This window comes from Orycteropus afer, unplaced genomic scaffold (genome assembly GCF_000298275.1).
Source record: "Orycteropus afer afer isolate SDZICR_OR568_19922 unplaced genomic scaffold, OryAfe1.0 scaffold00155, whole genome shotgun sequence".
Taxonomy (NCBI): domain Eukaryota; kingdom Metazoa; phylum Chordata; class Mammalia; order Tubulidentata; family Orycteropodidae; genus Orycteropus; species Orycteropus afer.
Window position 1 is genome coordinate 6,899,074 of NW_006921742.1, and position 23,260 is coordinate 6,922,333.

At 39.1% G+C, this 23,260-nt stretch overlaps 1 protein-coding gene across 1 annotated transcript in view; it reads left to right on the forward strand.

Moving 5' to 3' along the window:
- Positions 1-23,260, forward strand: part of MAP7 (microtubule associated protein 7) — a 205,856-nt gene that overhangs the window by 160,977 nt on the left and 21,619 nt on the right. Inside the window, exons 4-9 of the mRNA XM_007946315.2 lie at positions 603-766; positions 2,110-2,227; positions 5,936-6,046; positions 11,622-11,735; positions 16,334-16,461; positions 21,824-21,939. Coding sequence (XP_007944506.2) covers positions 603-766; positions 2,110-2,227; positions 5,936-6,046; positions 11,622-11,735; positions 16,334-16,461; positions 21,824-21,939 — 751 coding nt within the window. The remainder of the gene's footprint in view (positions 1-602; positions 767-2,109; positions 2,228-5,935; positions 6,047-11,621; positions 11,736-16,333; positions 16,462-21,823; positions 21,940-23,260) is intronic.

Here is a 23,260-nt window from a genome sequence, read left to right on the forward strand (position 1 = left end):
GAGGCTAGAAATCAAGTGCAAAGTGCCATGCTCTAGAGGCTGTGTGAAAGCCCCTTGACTTTGGGCTTCAGCTCTGTCTCTTGCTCCTGGTCCACTGAAGCTAGAGGCATGTCTTCACTCAGGCAGCTACTGGCTGCTGAGGCTAACAAGCCCAAGGTCAACAAATAAAATGGCACAGTCTTAATGTTACCAAGCCACACAGGCCATTCATTCAAGTCCATTGAAAGTCCCAAGGTAGGCAGAGCATGGCAGGCTGCTGAGCAATGACATGGCTACACACAGGGTTCAAGGGTGCCATAAGCTAGAGACCATTCCCAGAGTTGTTTCTTATATACGGGAAGCAGACCACATCCCTACAGCAGCTACTCAGCTGCTCACAGTAGATTCCACCATGGAGTTGATTACCAGTCTCATCATGGGGAATACTACATTCAGCTGCCCAGCCACTCAACCAGGCCACGCCAAGTTGACACACAAACTTGACCACGACATACATAAACCAGAAAATGCCATATCTGGTAAATGTAGATCACTTAAGCACCCTTCACTGTTTGAGTTTTAAGCCTGCCTGTGTTTGATTTCTCTCATTTTTCTCACTGAAGCTGCAAGAGAGATTGTGTGGTTGGAGAGAGAAGAGCGCGCCAGGCAGCACTACGAGAAACACCTGGAGGAGCGGAAGAAGAGGCTGGAGGAGCAGAGGCTGAAGGAGGAGCGGAGGCGGGCTGCTGTGGAGGAGAAGCGGAGGCAGCGGCTTGAGGAGGACAAAGTGAGATGCCGCTCGGGCACACGGGAGGCCCTTCTAGTTCAGAAATGCAGCACCTGCACTCTGACACCCCACACAACGGTGTGCGGATACGGAGCCCAGTTGTTTCAGAGCAGTCAGCTTTACTGATAGGCTGGTTTCTAGAGTTGTCAGGCTGCAGGCAATGGGGGTGATCAATTTTAGTGCCCCAAAAGATTTATTAAAAGCCATCTTTCTGTCTTGACCTGCAATTATTTATTATCTGTTGTTCTACACTGCATTGTTAAGACCACTGTAGAGTTGTGTAGGACTTTATCATTTGCAAACGTTTTCACATTAAAAAAAAAACAACTTACTGCTGTTGAGTCAGATCTGACTCATAGCACCCCATCCTTGGGTTTCTGAGGTGGTATCACTTTGGAAGTAGATTGCCCAATCTTCCTGTGGCTGGTGGGTTTGAACTGCCAGCCTTCTGGTTAGCAGTCAACTGTCTTAGGCACTACACTGCTCAGTCATATGATTTTGTGTACTTCAATCAGTCTGAGTCTAAATTTCTATCAGTTTTTGTAAAAATAGAAATTTAGACTTAGACTGATTGAAGTACATAAGATCATATGACTCAGCAAGTCATCGGGTCCTCAGATTCCAAATTCCATTTGCTAACCAGAAGGCTGGCAGTTCAAACCCACCAGCCACTTCACTGGGAAATCTATGTCTGTAGATAAATCGCCTCAGAAACCCAAGGAGGTGTCGCTATGAGTCAAATCGACTCAATAGCAGTGAGTCTGGGTTTTTTGTTTCGTTTTATGTCATTTTTATAGACCTGACAGTCTGCTTCCATAAAGATTTGTTGTTGTTGTTTTTGTTGTTGTTAGGTGCCATTGAGTTGGTTCTGATTCATAGTGACCCCCTGTACAAGAGAACAAAACACTGCCGGGTCCTGTGCCATCCTCACAATCATTGCTGTGCTTGAGCCCATTGGTGCAACTGCTGTGTCAGTCTGTCTCGTTGAGTGTCTTTCTCTTTTTCACGTACCCTCTATTTTACCAAACAAGTGAACCAAAAAAACCCTGTGAGGTAGTTCCACTATGCCACATGGGGTCACTATGAGTCAAAATTGACTCAGTGGCACCAAACAACCACGTTTGTCAAGCATCTGTGTATGAGAAGACTTGTGCTACTTTGTGGCTATGCCAGGTAGGTATTCCCACTTTAAAGATAAGGTGGTTGAGGCCCAGGGACCTTAGGAAGTAGGTTTGATATGATAGGTGTAAATTTAAAAGCTGCCCTGCGTACTCTGCCTTAAGTTGAAGAAGCCCCAAACGACCACTTTAGGTTTAGTCATCAGCTCTTCTGTTCCATTCCAGGAACGCCATGAAGCCGTTGTACGGCGTACAATGGAGAGGAGCCAGAAGCCAAGACAAAAGCATAACCGGTGGTCATGGGGTGGCCCTCTCCATGGGATCCCCAACATCCACAGTGCAGGTAAACAGACAGTGACACCTTTCAAAAGCAGTATGTTTTTCCTGGACAGTTAAAATGTATTTGCTTCTTTTCCTAAGTCTGTGTTTGCGAAACAAAATTCCTGCTAAAATAATTCAACTACAGTAAATGATGCATCCACCTTTGGAGGATAAGAGGGTGATGGAGGTAAGAAGGCCAGGTTCTTTCTTTACTTTAATGCAGGCTGCTTTTCTCATTGTTACACAAGTCCTTAAAGAGATAGATATGTATGCATTGTTTCTAAATAAACAGGCTAGTTTCTCCTCTACATTAGTTTAAGTAATTCATTTGCTTAAGAGTTTTAGAACTATGGTTTTCTCCTTTTCCCTGGAAGAATCAAAATAATATTAACTAATGGAAATTAGTTTTCAGTGCTGTGAGTCTTTGTCTTCTGACCCTCAGCGTATGCAACACTAATACTCTGCGTGGAAATGTGCAGGTTTCTGAAGGAGAAACAGTAGCAAATGTCTGAGCTGTCTCTCTCCTCAAATGGACATAAATCATACTGCAATTTGCATGTAGTGAAAAGCTTTATTTTTTGTACTGTAAATTCAAAAAACCAAACTCACTACTGTCGAGTAAATTCAATACACCTTGAATTTTGCATACTGCATCAGTTCTTTTACATCTGTGTGAGTCTAACAGCTTTTTTTTTTTTTACTTTGAACAATCATTGTCTTACGTTCTGTCCTTAGGTGGTTTTGCTGAATCGTCATTCACCTTTCTCGATTTACCAGGCCTGCCCCACCACAGCACAGCTTTGGGTGGTACTAGAAAATCTAGTACAGACATCCCTGTGATTGCTGACTGCCTGACCTGTGGCTTACACCTCAGACCTAGGGCCATCACCACTTTAGTCATAATGCACGCTTCATATCTGATTGCATAGACCTAGATCTGTATATGGCACAGTGTTTAAGTGTGATGCTATGCCTTAGGAGACTTAAAGGTTAGAAATAAAGCTACTGCGTGTGGTACACGTGCTTTCACTGTAAAAGATCATTTTAGATAAGGCCTTAAGACATGTTTTTAGTAAATTACCTGAAATTACAGTACATCTTGTTTGACTCCCCCACCCCCTAAAGTGTTATTGCTATTTGCCTTTTAGTTGTGATCTAAAGGACTGTGGGTTGTTGTTGTCCCTTGTTTTTCACTCCTAACATCCAGCATATCTTCTATGACCCCTTTACTTTGAAAGACAATCTAAAAGCTTATCACCAGAAACTACTTTGGTGGCCTCATTTGAAAGCAACTTCTGTCCCCTTGGCTTTTTGTAAACCAGTGGTATTTGATGGGATATGTTCCAAATCTGTGATCACTGGGTCGTTTACATGTGTATTTCCTTTTAAGGCTAGTTTTGTATATACTTTACACATAGAAAACCTGTCATGATAAATATTTTCATAACTTAGTTTTCTTTCACTTGATGTCATGTTTTAGATGTTATCACAGGAGTATACTCTGTTATACTTCATAACTCTAAATAATAATTACTCAGAGTTTAATATATGATCTTTATTACTGAAAAAGCAATATTGTGAGCTGTTTGGATAAAATCTATTTTTACAAAGGCAGTGGATTAGAGATAATTGCTGCTATACTGGAACAGAGAAGTTTGTCTGAAAACAATTGGAAGTTTTTAAAGTCCTCAGAGGTCAGAAAGTTATCTGTTGTGATCTTGGGAGCAGAGGCCAGGTCTTACTCATTTTGAATACCCATTTGTTCATGGCAGTGCCTAGAAATGAATAAAAATGATCTTATTGTCCATTAAATAATATAAGAAATTAATTTTATCCCTTCATTTTAACCATATTGGCAGATTTGGATCTTTTACTATTCATAGTATTTTTTGAGATGGAAAGACCTAGTCTAGCTCATTTTTCCATTTACTTTAAAGCAGAACTATTTTTTTTTATATGTAGGCATAATGTCCCCCAACCAAAACTTAGTATATAAAGCAACATCAGAAAATGTTTTACTGTGAAGTCACCTGGAGATGAATGTCAGTGTCTTTCCTTGTGCCCTTGAACCTCACATTTCATCATTCATGTTCCTTTTCATGGTTTACACTGAATTTTATCTTTATGTTGGCAGTGCCCTAAGAGCCCATGAATTAAGTGTAGACGGAAGTTACAGAAATGATGTGTGTTTTTGAATAAAATTGCTTCAGACATAAAAACAGGTCCCAGTAGAAGATATGAATGTCTGATGTTGATAGAGGGCTTGTTCATAACCAGTACACTGCAAATAGTCAGAAACTGGTCGTACTTTGAGGAAAGTTCACTGTGAAACCATTACTGCCAGAGTTAGGGCAATGGAACTGGATTTTGAAGGCATCTGTTACAAGGAATATTTTCAGCTTTTGATTTAGAAGAAGCTAATAGTGGAAAGTAGAATGATATATTTAAACAAAAAACACCTTTTTAACTTTGGCTATTGTGGATCAGAACATCCACCTACCTCCCAGATGACTATAATGAGACATTTTAGGCTTGGTACATAGAGTTTTGTTCAGGGAGCATGATCTGTGCTAGTGGGCAAGTGTATGACTTTGTTCTACGGTATCAACACAGAACTAGCATTGCTTTTTTATAAGACTACTATTTCCATGTAAAATGTGAATATATAAATTTCATATACATGAAATTTAAGAATTATTCTAAAATTACCTCACCGGTTAGCAGATAAAAATAAAGGTGTTCAAACTTAGAGAAATTAATTCTGATTTTATTTATATTGCTATCAGTTTTAATGGGAAAGCTTGTGGTCTGATTCCGCTCTCATAAACCACACTAAATGCTGTGTCATAGGCCCAGAGGTATGATTGGTAGTAGATTTTTTAAAAAAAGAAATGCTTTAGCTCTCATCCTTTCCACTCCTAGACCATTTCTTTTTTCTTTATTGTCCTCTTCTTTTCTAAAAAATGTATTCTTTATGATTGATTAAGCCTCAGTGTCCTGGGTAAAATGACTTTACAAGCAGAGATAACACCAAATACACCGAACCTCTTGCTATTTTACTCCAATGCAGGCATTCTATTTTATCAGCCCTGTTATTACCCAGGAGTCCTGGGTGGCACCACCAGAAGTGCTCGGCTGCTGTGGGACAGATTGGAGAGTCACGTCCACCCAGAGGCACCTTGGAAGCAAGGCCTCATGATCTGTCTCCAGGAAGTCAGCCACTGAAAGCCCTGGGGGGCACACTGGGGCTCTGATGCACGTGGGGTCCCCGTGAGTTGGAATCAACTCAACAGCAACTGGCTCTTCTTTTTTTTTTATAATCACCTCATTGTTCGTACTTTGAAAAGTTCCAAAGCCATTCACTTTCATCATTCGTTGTCTTCCGTTTCTTCAGTTTACAGCACAGACTCCATGATTTTAGCAGTAGGAATACAGAAGTATTCCTTTTGTTTTCAACCATTTGTTGTATTACAACAGTATCCTTGAATGTCCATGGCTGACACACTGGTGAACTGAATATTTATTTGGTCCTGTAAATAAAATAAACTTTATTTCTAGCTTTTAAGTTACCTTTAAAATGTCCACTTAGAAAACTGTGCTATTATGAGAGATCTAGTGACAGAACTGAGAGCATCCAATCCCAGTTTTTCCTTCCATCCGTGAACAGGGAACTAGGACATTGCGATACTGCATGCGGGCTGTCAATTCGCATTATCTCCATTTGTTTTAGATCCTGACAGGCGGTCAGTTTCCACCATGAATCTTTCGAAACATGTTGATCCCGTCATTAGCAAGCGGCTCTCCTCTTCATCAGCAACTTTACTAAATTCTCCAGATAGAGGTACAGTGAAAAGGAAAACAAAAAGTGTTCTTTTCTTTACGTAATGCTTTTTGTTTCTGGATGTTTACAGATAAAAATAAGCATCTGAAGTTGCTTTCCCTGCATTTCTTAAATAGGAAGAAAAAAACTTCAAAGTAAAAAAGCAGTAAATGGCTGAGCAGCATTTTCCTTGCGACGAGAACATTTCTCATTTTAGAACTCGGCTGAATGATTGCATTTAGCAGTGATGAAAGCGGTGCTTCTCTCAACTTTTAGTAAACGAGTTTACAGCTCCAGAAATCGCCCACTTTTCCACCAAAATGCAAATAATCTTTGTTATAAACATGTATTTGACTTCAGTCACACTGTCTTTGGCTTTTCATCTGTACTTTTGGGAATGCTAGGCTTTGACTTTCTTTAAAAAGAAAAAAAAAAGCTTTTTAAATGATTCATGTTGGTAGATTTCACCTTACCAATTTATTTCTCATTTAACCAAACATTTCTTACTACGTTTCTTGTGTATGTGGTTGGTTTTTGGTGTCCATTTCAAGGATTTGGCCTAACTTCCAGGATGTCATCATCATTATAGCTTCCTGACAAGTTTAAAAATCACAGTACTCTAACATTTTATTTGAATTTTTAATTTTACTCATCCCATGGATTTACAGTACATCAATGTTGAGTTTATTTATAAAGGGAAACTATAATTTTATATAGTTAAATATTATAAACGAAAAACTGAGCTTTTAAAATAAGCTACCCATTTTACATAATGATTTTAAATAAGAAACCAAAGAATTATTGTGCAATATGAAAACACAACTCTTTAAAAGTAACGAATAGTGGTTACTTTGAGTACTTTATGAAGAAAGTGATGAGGAAAAGTTCAGTGTTCATCGTCTGTAAAAAAAAAATGTAATGTGTGCATGTTCCATATGTGTGTATGTGTATTTGTATATTTTGTATTGTATAAAAGTTGTTATGGTGTCATTGTAATGTACAATATGATATATAAGTGTTGATGTTATTTTATAACTGATAAAGCAGTAAACATTTGAACAACTTCCTATTCTTGCCTTTTAACGGAAACCATTTTTTTTTTAATACCTAACTTGCCTAGATCATTTCTTCAAAATCAATGTTAGATTTGTAGTCGAGTAAGGGGTATTCGTATGTTAGAGGAATTATTATGAATTAAAATTTTGTTCCATAAATAACTTTTCTTTACAAACCCATTCCCTTCATACAACATAAAATATAGCATATGAACACTAATCTTACTGTTGTCTGTTCATATTTTCTTTGGAATTGGCCACCTATTTATTACCTCAATTTCATACTTCTGTGAACCTGGTCTGAGACAAACTACAATTAGGATTTTATAGTATTTTGAAGTTTACCTTGCTTACTGCCTCCTACTGAAATTGGGTAAAGGTAGGCATGGGAGATGGGCTATACACTAAACAATAGCCACTGTAGAATACCAGTGCACAATTGTCTGTGTCAGTTAGAGGTGAGAAGGCCTTTCATGAACTCTCCATGACAGGATCTGGTTAGATATTCTTAAGAAAACAGAATCTTAGAACTAGGAAAGATCTCTTAAGAGAGATCTATCTACTCCAACTGGGGTATAGAGACACTAAGAGGTCAGGGTCTGACTTAATACCTTACAGGCTAATTGTTTCCAAAGAGATCCTACAACAGAGATCACCAGCTCCTAACCCATGTTATTGCTATACTGCATCATCAGTACTTACCTTCATGGCTGTCTTTCCTTGACTTGACTCTAACTGCATGCATTCCTCCTTTGGGTAAGGTTAGAGTTGGAGAGTTAGAACACCAGGGTCAAGGCAGGTTCGATAGCCAGTTCCTAGGTGCCAGGGCCGGGAAACAGCCCCACGAATCATAGTGCAGGCCTAGGAAATTGAGTACTAAGCTGGACAGAAGGGTAGATGGAGGAGCATGAAATTTGGAAGTTCTGCACCTCTGACTCTGCATCAAAAGAACTGTGAACCACTTAGTAGCCTAACAGCCAAGGTCAGCCTGCAAGGAAAATTTGGTTCATCCGGGAGCCCCCATATGGTCTAGGAAGGAATTATTTTTTTTATTTTATTTTTTCCAGTTTTTAAAATTGTTTTATTTTAGGAAACTTTTTTTTTTTTTTTTGAGTTAAGCAAAACCCTTAGTAGGATAGTAAGAGGCTAAACTCTTTGTAACAATTGAAATTATTCTGAATAATTTTAACATCTCTAATATTTAACTCATTTAATTAGTTTTCTGCTACTTTTTTTAACCACTTAGGTATATGCTTTATTATCTAATCAAGTTATTAAATTTAGAGCCTTTATATACAAATCTGCCTGGGGCAGATATATGTATCATTACTAAGTAGTTTGAGTTTCTCCAGCTGTAGGCACAGGCCTCAAAGAAGATATTAAACTGAGGATCCAGGACCATCACGGCTGCCATTCACCTGCATGCACGTATACTGCCCTGTGTTGTTATGTGCCGTCGAGTCGACCCCGACTCATAGCGACCCCTCCTTGGGTTTCTGAGGCAGTATCACTATGGAAGTAGACTGCCCCACCTTCCTTCCAAGGAGTGCCCTACTGGCTGTTAAAACTGTTGAGATATGTCCATACCAGTTGGTTCATAACGCTCTCCCGAAGCTGTCGTTCTCTAGGCCCTCAGCTAATGATTAGTGTCCGTTAGTTCTGTTTCTGTGCCTGACCAGTATTTAAATATTTTTGATCATTACACCTGAATATAGCATTATGTGGACTGATAACATATCTTCCATTAGAGGAAACCTCTGATAAGGATTTCTGCAATTGCTAAAGCAGAGAGAGTATTGCTATTGGACGTGTTTGCATAAAAAATGTAGCATTCTTAAGCTACCTGTTTAACCATCTTTTTTCTCATAGAAGAGTTAATAGGGCACTTTGGGGAGGAAAAAACAGAATGAATGAAGTTGCCTACCTTTTGTTTAAAATTAGTCACTATATGTTTTCCTAGCATCTATAGTAGAGCACACAGTGGTAGAACTCAAGTTGAATTCTGACCACTAGTGCCAGTGTTTTTCACTTTTGCTTTGGTAGAATAGTGCCTAAGGCACTTGACTGCTAACCAGAAGACTGGTGGTTCAAACCCACCAGCCACTTCTCGGAAAGAAGGTTGGGCAATCTATTTCCGTAGTGATACTGCCTCGGCAACCCAAGGAGGGGTCACTATGAGTCAGGTCTGACTCAGTGGCACATAACAACAACAACAACAATCACAAACATTTAAAAGATGGAAAATTTCATATAACATTTGGATTTCCCACTTCTATGAAAAATTTGGATATGGTAACACTTGCCTGCATTTCTGCATCACACTCATTATCTAGGACTGAATACTGGCTTCCTGTTTATAGGAGGAATGTGGTAATTGGGATAGACATAAGGTTTGTTTAGCCCAGGTTGCTTATTTGTATTAACCTGCCTGCCCCTCTAAGCCTTTGAGTTTGTCTCCTCTGCTCTAGAAGGTTCATTATGGGAATTGTCAATATCTAATTTTTAAGTGCTTAATTAAGATCGGTGCAGAACAATTCCATGAAAATATCTTTTTGGGAGCTTATGATCTAAAATATCTAGTCCTTCTAGGTGAAAAAGCAATAAACTAACTCTCCTTTACTAATCTTTCCTAAAAAGTTATCTTATGGAAGAGATCTGTCTCTGTGTTGGTCAGGGCATAGTTATAAATGTGGTAGAAATGTTTCTCCTTGCAACACCATTCATTTACAGTGTTGGCAGGTATACAGCAAATCTCTTTGGGTATATTTAAACAAGTTAAAGTAGATTCTTAGTGATCTTCATTGGAGGCAAATTCTTTGATGCCTAGAAGACTCACAGAAATACAGTAATTGAAACTCTTAATGGAAAATAAGAGTCTTGTCTTTGTAATAAGCATCTCTGCAGTTTTAAGCTAAGAAAAGGAAATGTTCATCTCTTTTTATCTTTCTCTTCGACTGAAAAACTACTTCTGTTGAAGATTTTCCATCAATCTTTTCTCCATTGATGTTTCATTCTGTGAATGTATCATAACTTTAGGCTGTCATATACACACATGCAGGTACCCACACTCACACAGAGTTACATTGCCATGTCACAGTTTATAGCAGCAGCTATTCCATGGTAGGCTCTACCAACTATATAACTGTTACTTACTTTTTATAACAGAGCATTTTCTTCATATTTTAATGTCAAATAAGATTTAATTTCATCATGAAGACTCTCCTAAAACAGAAAATCTAATAAATGATTTGCTAATTCTTATATTGACCAGAGTCTTGATCCAAATAACCACTCTCTTAAAGTCAGATAAGTTATATAAATAGATAAAGTCAGATGATTAAGATACTGGAATTGGTTACTTCCTTCCAAATTGGAGCCACTATTTTCTTTGATATTATTTAGCTTTATATGACTTTTATTAACTGAAACTTAATTTCCTAGAATTTAAATGTCATTCCTTTAAAATGTGACATATGGAAGATTGTTAAAAGAACACTTGACCCAGAGATAAGGGCCTTTGCATTAGTGTTGATGGTGAAGAACAAAAGTCAGTAGTCAGGTTTAGACCATTGTTAACACTTCTGTAAGTGACTTGGGAGTGTGATCACTTTGCTCCCCTGATATTTTTGGAAAACAGCCTCTCTATTTGCATGGGCTATCACTGGAAGCTAACATTAAAAGCTAAGTGATTAATTTATAATTAACATGCCTTGCTGAATAGTGATCTTGCCCACCCATGATATAATTTGAACCCATACTTAATTGCATTTTTTAAAATTTGTTTTCTAGATTCTTCGAATAGCCACTAGTAATCTCCAAGGTTATGTTTACATTGGATTTTGGCTTTTCTGATTAATTTTATCTTGCTTCCTCCTTCACCTTAGCCTCAGCCAAACTTTTTATGCTGTTGCCAACGAGGGACCTGAAAGATCCTGGCTTGCTGAATGGAAAAGCCAAAAAGGACATCCTATACCTAATTTTGCTTGACTCTGTTTTCATTTTATTGTATCTAATTTCTCCCCCTAATTGCCCAAGTCATTTAATGGGGACCTTTTCTATCTTCTATATAAATATAGTCTCCCATTAATCTGTCAGAACTTCTCTTGGTATTTATTACTCAAGGTACATAGGAAGCCCTCTGGCTGAGGTCTGTGCCACCAGGCCTCTGCCTATCCTGATGAGCATTGGATAGGTATAATCTGGGGTAGCAATGATACACATCAGACCTATAGTCAGAATGATATTTCTGTCTTATTATCTGTTGACTACTCAAGAAGGTGGTTAGAAAAACCTCAGTCTGTGAAACTAATGCAGAGCTTGCCACAAACTTAACATCTTTAAGAAAGGCAATAATAGTGGTATGGATTAGCTGCCCACTTTGGGCAGAGGTCCTATTGCCCCAACTCACTGCCAGCTGTCTTCCCTGGAGAGCCTGGTCTCTCTCCTGGGCCCCACATATGGAAGTGATAGGTGTGATGTTCTGCACTCTCTTGCCCCTGGAAAGAACACGTCTAACATCTTGCTTATGTGGTGACGTTTAGCTCGCCGCCTGCAGCTCAGTCCGTGGGAGAGCAGCGTTGTTAACAGACTCCTGACGCCCACACATTCGTTCCTGGCCAGAAGTAAAAGCACAGCTGCCTTGTCTGGAGATGCAGGTAAAACTGTCAATGGGAACTTCCCTGGTGAGGTAAAGTCCTCCTTTTGAAGCATTTCTCAACAGCCAATAATCATCTAATCACATTTCAGCTTCTCCTAGCGTGTGCTGCTCTCTTCTGTGGGTGCAATGGTGTTGGAAATGTGTCTTTTGGTGTTGGTTTCATGCTCCTGGCGCTGTTTCCTAGTCTATGTCTTAACATCTTATCTGGACACCAGACGCCAGGCAGACCAAGGAGGGCCCTCCCTTTGATCGGAGGGCTTCAGATGCTTCTATCTGTTCATAACGTTACTGCAAAACAGTATCATTTACCTGCTTTTCTTTCTGCCTCTGCATCTGAGCAGATGATCAAAGGTAGAAATAATTGAATATTTAATACTAATACATGAACTTGAGAATAAAATCAAAGCACAAGCTTATTATTTAAACATAAAGTTTCTTAATGTGGCCCTGGACTAGCTACTTATCCTCCCTGTGCTCATCTTCTATATGTAATCTAGGAATAATACTCTTGCAAAAGGCTAAGAGTGGTGGAGAAGGCTGATTATAGTCTTATTTGTTGCATTCTTTGAAAATATGTAAAACACGCCAAGTACTGGTTATTACAGTTAACTGTAATGCCTCTACATTTACAAATGCAAAACATGCCTTAATGAGCCAGTTAATTTAATGAGATGTTATTGCAGAGTCCATAATCTAGTTGGAAAAAAAGATACATACTAGAGTTTTGGTAACATCTCTCTGGTGGTGAGTTGATTCAGGTTTCCCTAAACATCTTTGAGCATACTTGGTATACCTATGTGACTAGCCTACCAGCCTTCATATTCCTAAAGTTGATAAACTTTATGCCCCCTTTATAAAGTTCCTTTTAAAAATGCTTTGCTTCTCCAAACCTCCTCATCTTCATTAGCCCTATCTGTAAATAATAATTCTTGGGGTTTTATGGTGTCTTTTATATTCAATAGCCTATGAACTAATGAGTATTAACTCTGATTCTCCCAATACCCCTGGGACACAGTCAGGAAAGCGAGTGTAGGGTACCCCACCGCCTACTTGTGGAAACCGAGTACAGTGAAGATAAGTGACTTACCCCAGAGCCACTTGGAAAATCAGTGGACTAGACCCACAATTTGCTTACCCCTCCATCTTCAGCACCCTGGGTCATGCTCCTGTCCAATTGTGCAGTGAACTAACCAGAGCACAGTGCTACACGTTTTGTAAAAAGTAACTCTCCTATCATTAGAGCTGCCACTTACTGCATCTGAGACTTTTCTGGAGGAAAAGCACAACTTATTTCAAAATTGTTTGTTTTTTATGCCCACAAATTGGGTCCTTTTATACAAGTCAAGAATATTTTTCTTCATGGGAGTGTACACACACAAAATTAAGCAGGTACAGTAAAATGTTAACATTTGGAGTATCTGGATGAGGGTATCTTGGAATTCTTTGTACTATTCTTGTAACTTTTCTGTAAGTCTGAAACTATAATGAAACAAAAAAAATGCAATTTTAAAAAAAGAATATTTTTCTTCATGCCTGGCTAAGTGAAGAACCTTCAAAGTTGCTTTTCAGTCCTATTCCATACGATCCATGTATTTTATGGCTGCCATGCTTCTGAATCTCCACATTGTATGTTGTTGTGTGCTGAAAGATTGCTTTGTATGTAGCAAGAAAATTATCTTTCTCTCCTTTTCTGTCGTCACTAACTTTTGTCAATTCTTTCACTCTTTCTCTAGTCTTTTCCAACACCATTTCCTCATTTCCACCCATTCTATTTGTGCATTTTCCTACCTTCTTTCTTCATTGTTTTGCTCAGTCAGGGTGCTTTTTGTCTGCTCACTGGCTCTTCTGTACTTTGCAGCTCTTCATTGTCCTTTTCACAAATCAATACACATCTATAATTCATTTTAGTGTGGCTCAGTCTACATTCTTTATTTGAGTTGCCTGTTTCATTAAAACATTTCATAGGTCTTTGTTACTTACTGCATTAAAACATCTTATGTTTAATGAACCAAAACTCTTCAATTTTAAAAAAAATCTGTTTGGAATTATATATGTAAACATCTTTTCTAGTTATCTTATCAAACGTACTTTTTCCGTCTCCTTTATTTTTCCATCTACCCTCCTTGATTATTCTTTCTTCTCTTCCCATTTGGTGTTGTACCATAACTTGATCTTATTCTCAGTTGCCATTGTCAAGAGGGTGACCTACATCTGGAGCCTGGGTTATATTAGCACATTAAACATCATCCTTACCCTCTAGGGCTGTTCAGTGATTGCAGACTCCTCGAGCTAGCAGTAGAGCAGTTGAGAACTAGAAATTAAAGCCTCATACATCCCGTTGCTTATAACTGCTTTGAATTGACTTCTCGTGCCCACTTCCCTTTTTTCCTGGAACCTTTAAAATACACGTGATTATTAACTTTAGGATTAAATGAGATAATGCATGTAAAATGTTTAGAATAGTACCTGTACATATTAGGCACTCAATAAATACTAGCCTATTTATTTTACTATGCAATTTTTGTGTTCTGTATACTGTACTCCAAACACTTGAACTACATTTTCTTTCTTTTGCACCCATTATTTCATATTGAAAATCTCAAATGATTTTCAATATGAAATCTTGCTACCAAAAATAGGAGAGAATAGAGAGACTGTTCGTTTGACTTTCTCAAAGATATTTCCATGAGACTAAGGTATGGGGAGTACTCTGGGAAAGAAAGAAACACTATATATTGCTCTTACTTCTTCAGAAGGACAGACTTTTAGAATAATGGATTTAAAGGTTGCAGCCTTTTAATAGGAGTTGACTGTTCAGAACAGCAATAAAGTCCATGAAATGTAATACCTTAGAAGGAGTTTATATTGTTTATTTTAGCCAGAAAGTCATCATTGAACAATTAAATTTGAGGATTTTTGCATAGGCAGCAGTAGAGTGAGTATAAGGATGTCTTCGTCCTCAGGACTACAATAAAGGATGAAGCAGAAGGCATAATGGGATTGGCTCACATCCAGAATGGTCTTCAGGAAATGCTCCATCAATACACCCTGAAATTATTCTTTCCACTAGAGGAAAAGAAATCCATCCTCACAATACAAACCATCCTTCCTTCACCAATAAGGTCGAAAGGAAAATTTTATATCAATTCTTAAGACACATATTCTTAAAAGGAAAACTGAGGGAATGCAAAGTATTTTAGTCTTATCCTGAAGAAACAGAATTCTGTTTTTCTATCATGGGAAAAGAGAGTGCACTGTCTGATGTTTTTCACTGCCTTAAGTGTTCAGTTATAACCAGAAGATGATTGTACGGCATTTAAAGAGAGAAGTACATTAATAAAGATGAAATCTGATCTGTTTCTGTCTACAGTGTAAAACCTAAATAACAAATACTTTTCTAAACTTCTATAATTCTGAAATTAAGAATACACCAGACTTGTCTTATGAACTTTTTAGTTTTTAATTTATTAGTACTATTACATTCAGCTGGTATAGCATTCTCTTTAAAAGTTAGTACCCTGGCTAGAGTTGGGTAAAGTCATTTTATAACATGGTCCAAATACTTAGTCTTCTCCTCAGTAGTCATGTTCAGTTGTCTTATTTTTTGCTAGAAAACAAGATTTCTGGATGAGATTGGAAATTGAACCTTAGAATTTCACTACCCACACTTGTGATACATATGCTGTGTTAGTTACATGGCTTTATTTAAACCTGTTGTTACTCAGAGTAACTTGATTAATGACAGTGTTTTTTGAAGGTGGATGATGAGAAACCATATGGTTTTTAAAAATTTAGAAAATATTCTATTTTGATTACAACTATATAAGGTGTTCATAAGTCAACCTCTTTTTTCTTGAATTCTAATACTTTGTTCTATTTACCATTTAAAAGCATTGTAATTTATCTCCCCAAATGTTCTATTGCTGCTGCTTATGAAACAAGAAACGTGCATCGATGAAACATTTGCAGACATTTTTTTTCCCCTGAAAATTATACATTATCCTTGTAACAAGTCTTCACACCTGGTGAGACTTGATCATTGAACATTGTGCAAAATGCAGTTGCTGTTTTCCCACTGGCTTTGGAACTTTTCTCCTGGAACAGTTGTCACGTGTCTTGCTTACCTTCTTGCTTGCTTCCCCTCTTTCCACCTTTTATTCTCTCTTAAAGCTAATTAGGAAAAAATCTGATTACAGAACTTACATAAAAAGTTTCTTATACCATTAATACAGCATTTTACCAGAACCATCAGTTGAAAAGAATATAAGGCCACTGTCTGCTCTCATTACTACTGGATTACATCTCCTTGTCTAATTAGTTTTTCAATAGCCAAACAGCTAATAGTATATTCCAGCCTTTTTGTTTGAACATGCCTCCCTTCTGGACACATCATAAGCTCATACAACCATGATGAGAGTTGAGTATGGTGGTTCTGGGTACCTTTAGACAATAACATCTTCTTCCTACTTTTCTCTCTGTTTCTACTTTGCTCCTTTTCCTGAACCTGCTTTTGGCTTTCCTCCAATTGCTCCTCTGGCACTCTTGTGTTTAAAACAATCACCTGCACCCTAGTTATCCCCATTTGTCCTCGTTCAGCATCTTGCAGCCCCATCAACATCATGCCCTACAAAACTGCACACTCTAGAAATCCGATGGAGCGACCAAAACTCTTTGTCACCGCACCTGAGGGCTCTGCACGCAGGAGGACCATTCATGGCACAGTGGTGAGTAGCCGTTGGGAGCAGGTGTTTCTGTGCAGAGTGGATACGCACCCACCTATCACCAACATGAATCTGCCTGTTTGGGCAGTAGTGCTCATACTTCCTTTCCACTGGTGGATTTTACTTCCAACAAAAAGTAGAATTTGAAGATGAAAACAGTTCTTTGTTCAGGCATGTGTGAGAGACTGACCTACCCTGCCAGAACTTCCGTTCAAATAGATGCAATGCCAGAATACCTTTTTTTTTTTTTTCTTTTTTGAGATTAAGAAACCTAAGTGACCTTTGGAGGAGAAGTGGGCCTTGACTAGTGCCTCAACATTTTTATTCTATCATGTTCAAAAACTGGCTATTATTTTTCTAAATGTGGCTCACTAAAAAGGAAGATAAAGAATATTTATCTTCTTAGCCAATCCCTATCAAGGCCCATATCTTAAATACAGTTTTTCAAAAAAACACTACTTATTTGCTAAGGATCTCTGGTGACGCAGTGCCTGAGGCATTTGACTGCTAACCAAGTTGGTGGGATCCAGGAAAGGAAGACTGGGCAATCTACTTCCGTAAAGATTTACCATCTTGGAAACTCAGTGGGGGTGGCTAGGAGTCAGAATCGACTCAGTGGCAGGGAGGTATTTTTTGTTTTTTATTTTTTTTTTAGTTATTTGCTAAGTAACTAATTCTTGAAAGGCTGTTGGACTGTATTATAAATGAGAAGTTTGAAAGTGAAGAATGTAATTTATACTTACTATTACCAGCAAGGTGGCTAAGCTAATGCTAGTTTTCACCATGCTATAAATGTAATGAGGTAATTTGTGTATTTCCTGGCATCTTTCTTCTTCAATGTTTTACCTTGTATGCTTATTTTGTATCTGCTGGAAGACATGAATATTGTTCTCTGGTCTTCAGACATTGTGCTCTAAAGGATTCACCATTTAGCTGGAAGATCTTACTGCCTCTCTCCCACGATAATAGTATGACTCCTTTAATGAATGGCTGCAACAGTTTTTTAAAATCTTAACTTTCCAGAGCAATTCAAATTCATAAATCTGATGGACACATAAAAGGATTTTGCTTAGACTTTTGAGGATAATTCCAGGGTTGTGAAAGCTTGATAGTTTTGCCTACAGGCAGTTTTCTTTCAAGCCCCTTCAGGCTTTAAAGAATCAGTGTTTAATTCATGATTGAGTCAGACCTCCAGCCCTGTAAGCCAAAGGTGAAACTTCCTTTGTTGTCTGTGCTGTTTTAATTCATTAGCACCATGGTGCTTTAGTATCCTAGCTGTACACAAGACCTATGGTTAAGCAGAATAGCTCTGACACCAAACTGTTGAGTAGTTAATGGAGAGAGAAGAAGAGCATTTACAAAAGGAAAAATTTCTTATGGATAAAAACAAAAATTAACACTCTCTGAAGGAAGGACAAGAGCTGACACTTGGCCAGCAGTATGAGAAGGATTTGTTTTCATGTGATCCAAAGCCTCCATGTTCTCACACGGTTTCTTTTTTTATGCCTTGCTCTTTCTGTATTTGGGCTATTGGCCTTCTTTTCACATCTTTACAGGCAAGTATTAAACAAATATCTACTGCCAGAAAATGACTCTAGGAGCTCCAAGAGGAGAAAGCATTCTAGAGCTGAGCGTGCAATTCAGTAATCATTAACCAACATGTGACTATTGAATACTTGAAATATGGCTAGTGAGACTGATGAACTGAATTATAATTATTTAAGTTTTAATTCCTTTAGTTCTAAATTCCATTTGCTACTATTGAGAACTTCAAATATGTTTAGTGAGACTGATAAATTGAACTTTTAATTTTATTGAACTTAAATCTAAGTTCAAATAGCCAAATCTAGCTTATTGTGGTGTAATGTGTCTTCAAGTCAATTATGACTCACAGTGACCCTATATGACAGGGTTGAACTTCTCTCCAGGGATTTGTAGGCTGTAATCTTTACAGGAGCAGATTGCCAGGGCTTTCTCTCTCAGAGTGGCGGGGTGGGTTTGAACTCCCAATCTTTTAGTTAGAAACTGCATTCTTAACCTCTGTGCCACCATGGCTCCTTCAATCTGAGTATTGTTATGTGCCACTGAGTTGGCCCTGATTCGTAGCGACCCCTCCTTGGGTTGCCAAGGCAGTAACATTATGGAAGTAGATTGCCCAACCTTCCTTCCGAGGCGTGGCTGGTGGGTTTGAACCTACAGCCTTCTGGTTAGCAGTCAAGTGCCTTAGGCACTATGCTACCAGAGCTCCTTCAATCTGCCTAGTGGCTCCTATATTGGACAGCATAAGATTTAAAACATTTCCATCATCATAGAAGGTTCTGTTGGACAAAACTGCCTTGGAGTGTCTGTCAGCATATTGTCTATGCTGGGATAGGGATATGTTTTCTAAATCTCACCTCTAATTGTAAAATTTAAGTCTTTCTCCTACTGGGGTACACTGTGCTATTTTTGAGTTTGAGGACTCTCTAAGACCCGAGATTTTCTCTGGGTAGTCTGTCTCAGCAGCAACACCCAGGGTGCCTTAACCGCTTATCGAGGTTGGGCAAGCCCCAGAAAACGTGGACCATTGACATGGGCAGACTGCCGCATGTACTCCCCTCAATCTTGTGAAAAATGCCGTAAGGAAAGGTTATTATACAGAGTGCTGGCTGCTAACTCAGGTTTGCATAAGTACCCTGTACGCATGTGGCACCCAAAAATGTAGTTGGATACCGAGACCCATAAAAGGAACTTTAAAACAACTAAGAGGATTAAAAAATCTACCTACCTTGGAGGGTGTTCTCTGCAAATGTGAAAAACCATGTCAAGAGTAAACCAGCATGAGAGTTCTTCTGGGTCCAGGGAGCCTATTGAGAATGGGGCATTTATCTCACATGTTGAGCATGTTTCCAAGCCACTCCTCCCTGATTGCTCGTTGGCCCTGGGTGATTCAATGGAGGTGAATTTTGTATTGACACAGTGACTGCAACAACAGGCTGAACCACAGCAGTGATTGTGGGTATGGCACAGAACCAGGCAGCATTTTGTTCTGTTATTCATAAAGTCACTCTGAGTCAGACCCGACTTGATGGCACCGAGCCACAATTTTTGGAGAGGAAAGTAACTGGCTCAATGACTATTTAATAAAAAGAAGACTATGTGAGGATGACCTACTTTATATATAGATTCCTTTCCTAATCCCCATGTTATCCAACCACAAAGATACAAATTCTTCCCCCAGCCCCACAAGTCACAGACTGTGTTGCCTGATTTATTTTCCCATTCAGATTTCTCCTAGGTCTGTCAAATGTTTGGAGGAAGAAAACAAAGTGCTTACCCCTGGCCCTCCCTTGGGGATAGCCCTGAGCATTCCACCTTGGGGACTGATCTGCCAGGGGCATAATTGCTGTCCTGTGCACCTGCCAAGAGGGCCCCATATGGTGGCTGCAGCTGCCCTCTAAGGCTCCACCTCCTGCCTTGTGGGCCCAAAGGGTTGTCATGCAGCTGGATATGCTGTAGAGTTGACACACGCTTTATGAAGCCCATTCCTGACCCATTCTTTGTTCTACTTAGAAATTCCAGGAAGATATCAAATACTATTTGACATTTAGCACAAACAATTAAATGCATAGCTACTAGCCAAACAGTTGGGCTTCCGAACCCATCCAGAGGCACTTCAGAAAACAGGGCTGGCATTCTTCTTCTGAAGTGACGTGATGTTGGACACCCTATGGAGCATGGTTCTCTGCACACATAGGGTCACTAGGAGCAGGAATCGATTCAGTGGCAGCTAACAGCAAATACCCATCCCTAGCATGCTGCCATCCCTAGGACGCTATGAAGGCAAATGGGGAGAGGCAATTAGAGGGCTACTGATGGGAACAAAAGGGAAGGGAATGAATAGAGGAGTTGATGTTTGAGCTGGTTGGAAAAGAAGAGAAGTTACACTGCCAGCTTATTCCTTGCCTGGCTGGATAATATTCTGCCCATTCAGTTGCACTCATATAGTCTGATTTACTGCAAGGGCCCCACAGAATGAAGGGCTGACTTAGGTGTTCACACAGATGCCTCCAGCAAGCATCCATTCCCATCTCATATTTTAAAGAAACATTGTAGGAAAGTTGCAGGTACTTGGGATTAGCCTCTGTCCTAGGCTAAGTTCTCTAGATGAGCAAAAGCAGTGAAGCGTGTAGAGAGCGAAAGAGATTTCAAGGAAACAGCTCACACCATTGTGGCTGCTGGCAAGTCCCAAATCCATGAATCAGGACTTAGGCTGGAGTTTCTCCTAACTCACTTGGTTGCAGGGACTGATAAACCCAAAATTGGCCAGTCAGACAGCAGCTGGCTCACAGCCCAAGAACCAGAGGTCAGATGGTGGTGAGTTGAAATACAGGATCAAGAAAGAGTTTGCCAGAACCTCCATATATATTGGATGCAGGCCACACGCCCAAATAAACTTCCCTTTCAACTGTTTGGCTGATTACAAAATGGAGAATAATTACATAATACTGAGACTCATGACCTAGCCAAACGGACATGTAACATGAACCATCACAGTCTCTTTTGCCCTGTGAAGTTACTTGTGTTTTTTTTGTTGTGGTTGTTGCTTTGTTTTGTTTTAACTTGACTTTAGAAATGTGAGTTCTAAATATCAGAACAAATGGGTTCTCTTTCGCCCATTTCAACCTACGGAAAGTGTCATCTCTGTAGCTAAATTCCTAGTTGGCAGTCAAAAGAAGTCTGATGCTTTGTCTGCTAAAGAAGAGTAAAAATAGCTAAAACTCCTTACCTTGAATCTGAATTTCCTTCAAAAGCAAGAGGACACTAGGTGAGGAAGGATATGTTTCTATAATATCATCATAAAGAGAAAAGTGGATTAATGTCTACTATAGAGGACATACAAATTAAAAAAAAAAAAAGGCTGAGCTATGGTATGTTCCATGGGTAGAAAGAAAGAAAGAAAAGATTTAAGAATGAAAAAGAGAAAGACTTGCTTTTAATTAAAAAGTGGGGAAGAAATGACAAGACTGTTCATTGTAACTGTTCATTTTAATGTTTTTGTGGGTGAACCAGAGTATGAGAGGTTTTGCTCCAAGTCATTTTACACACAACTTACAGGTCTTCTCTAAAAGTGTAAATGTAAAATTTTCACAATATAACTCAAATCACACATTCAGAAACTTATTAGTGTCATGTGTTAATTCAGTTATAATTTCAGTTTTAAGCTAACAAGAGCCTTTTGTGTTGGATTGGACTGAGTATATGTGGTAAAGTTTTTAAATTTCCCAAAAAGGCATGAAATAGTTTACAGTTCCACTGCAGAACACTGTCATTGTGGTTGCCTCACTCGTGGAAAAATCTAATGACTGTGTTTCTCTGAATGTAGGGCTATAAAAGAGAGAGAGAAAGAGAAAACGTACCCTTTCATCTTCCATCTGGCATCAGAAGGGCTTTATCTCCATGTCATCCTAAAGCAAGATCACCAACTTCCTCCCGACTTCGGTAAGTTGGGCTGTAAGAGGCTGCCTGGGTTATGAGGATCCGTAGCCTCTGTCTCCTGGAAGGAGCTCTTCTCCCCACACTGGTTGGCTTTGACATAAAGACAATCATTATTCCTTAAAGGGTGGGGGGCAAAAAGTGGAATATATCTCTAAAGTGAACATAATTCTGTATTTGCATAAAAGACAAGTTGTTGTTGTTAGTTGCCATTGAGTCAGCTCTGGCTCTTGGCACGCTTAGTATGACAGAAGGAAACATTGCCCAGGCCTGTGCCGTCTCCAGGATCTTTGATACATTTGAGTCCCAAAATACAAGTATTCTAAAGAACGTATTTGTTTTGCTATAAATTGGCATTCTAAGACTGCTACATGGCAAAGGCAGGGAGAAGGAAGATCCTATCAAACATATTTTTGTTGCTGTCACTTTTTTTTTTTAATTGTGATTTAGATAAAAGTTTACAGAGCTAACTGGTTTTCCATTCAACAATCCATACATACTACGTTTTGTGACAGTAGTCTTCACACTTCCGCCCCTGTGCCCACTCCTTCCCTTGGTCCTTTGTTCCTGTCCTCTTCCACCTCTTAGCTCTATCCCTGGGCATATGTTGCCCTCTTGTTCTCACATGGTTGAGTGCATACTATCCTGGTATTACTTTTCACCTTATAGGCCCATCTATCATTTGACTGAAAGTTGAGCAGTGGGAGTTGAGTTCAGTTTCTGGCTTGAAGGGTGTCTAGAGTGTTCCACTAGACTTCATCTGACCAGTAAGCCTGGTCTTTTTTATCATTTTGAGTTTTGTTCCACATTTTTCTCTAACTCTATCCAGGACCTCCTATTGTGATCCTTTTCAGAGCAGTCAGCAGTGGTAGCCGAGTTACCAACTAGTTCTTTTGGTCTCAGGGTCATGGAGGCTAGGACGCTCACTTGGTCCATTAGTTCTTTGGGCTAATTGTTTCCTCGCATCTTTGATTTTCACTCTTTTTGCTTTGGGCAGGTACAGACCGATAGTTCCCACTCACAAGCTTTTAAGACCCCAATCACTACTTACCAAAGTAGAATGTAGAATGCTGACTTTGTGGACTATGATATGCTAATTGATCTTGATGTCCCCTGATATTATGGTTCTGAACCCCCATGCCCAATGACTCATTCCCTCAAGGTGTTTGGTGATGGCTAAAAGATTTTATAACTTTGCCCCCATATGCTCTACTACATTCATGGATATATTTGTCAAGGAGCTCTGGTGGCATAGTGCCTAAGGCATTTGACTGCTAACCAGAAGATTGGCAGTTCAAACCCACCAGCCTCTCTGCAGAGAGAAGAT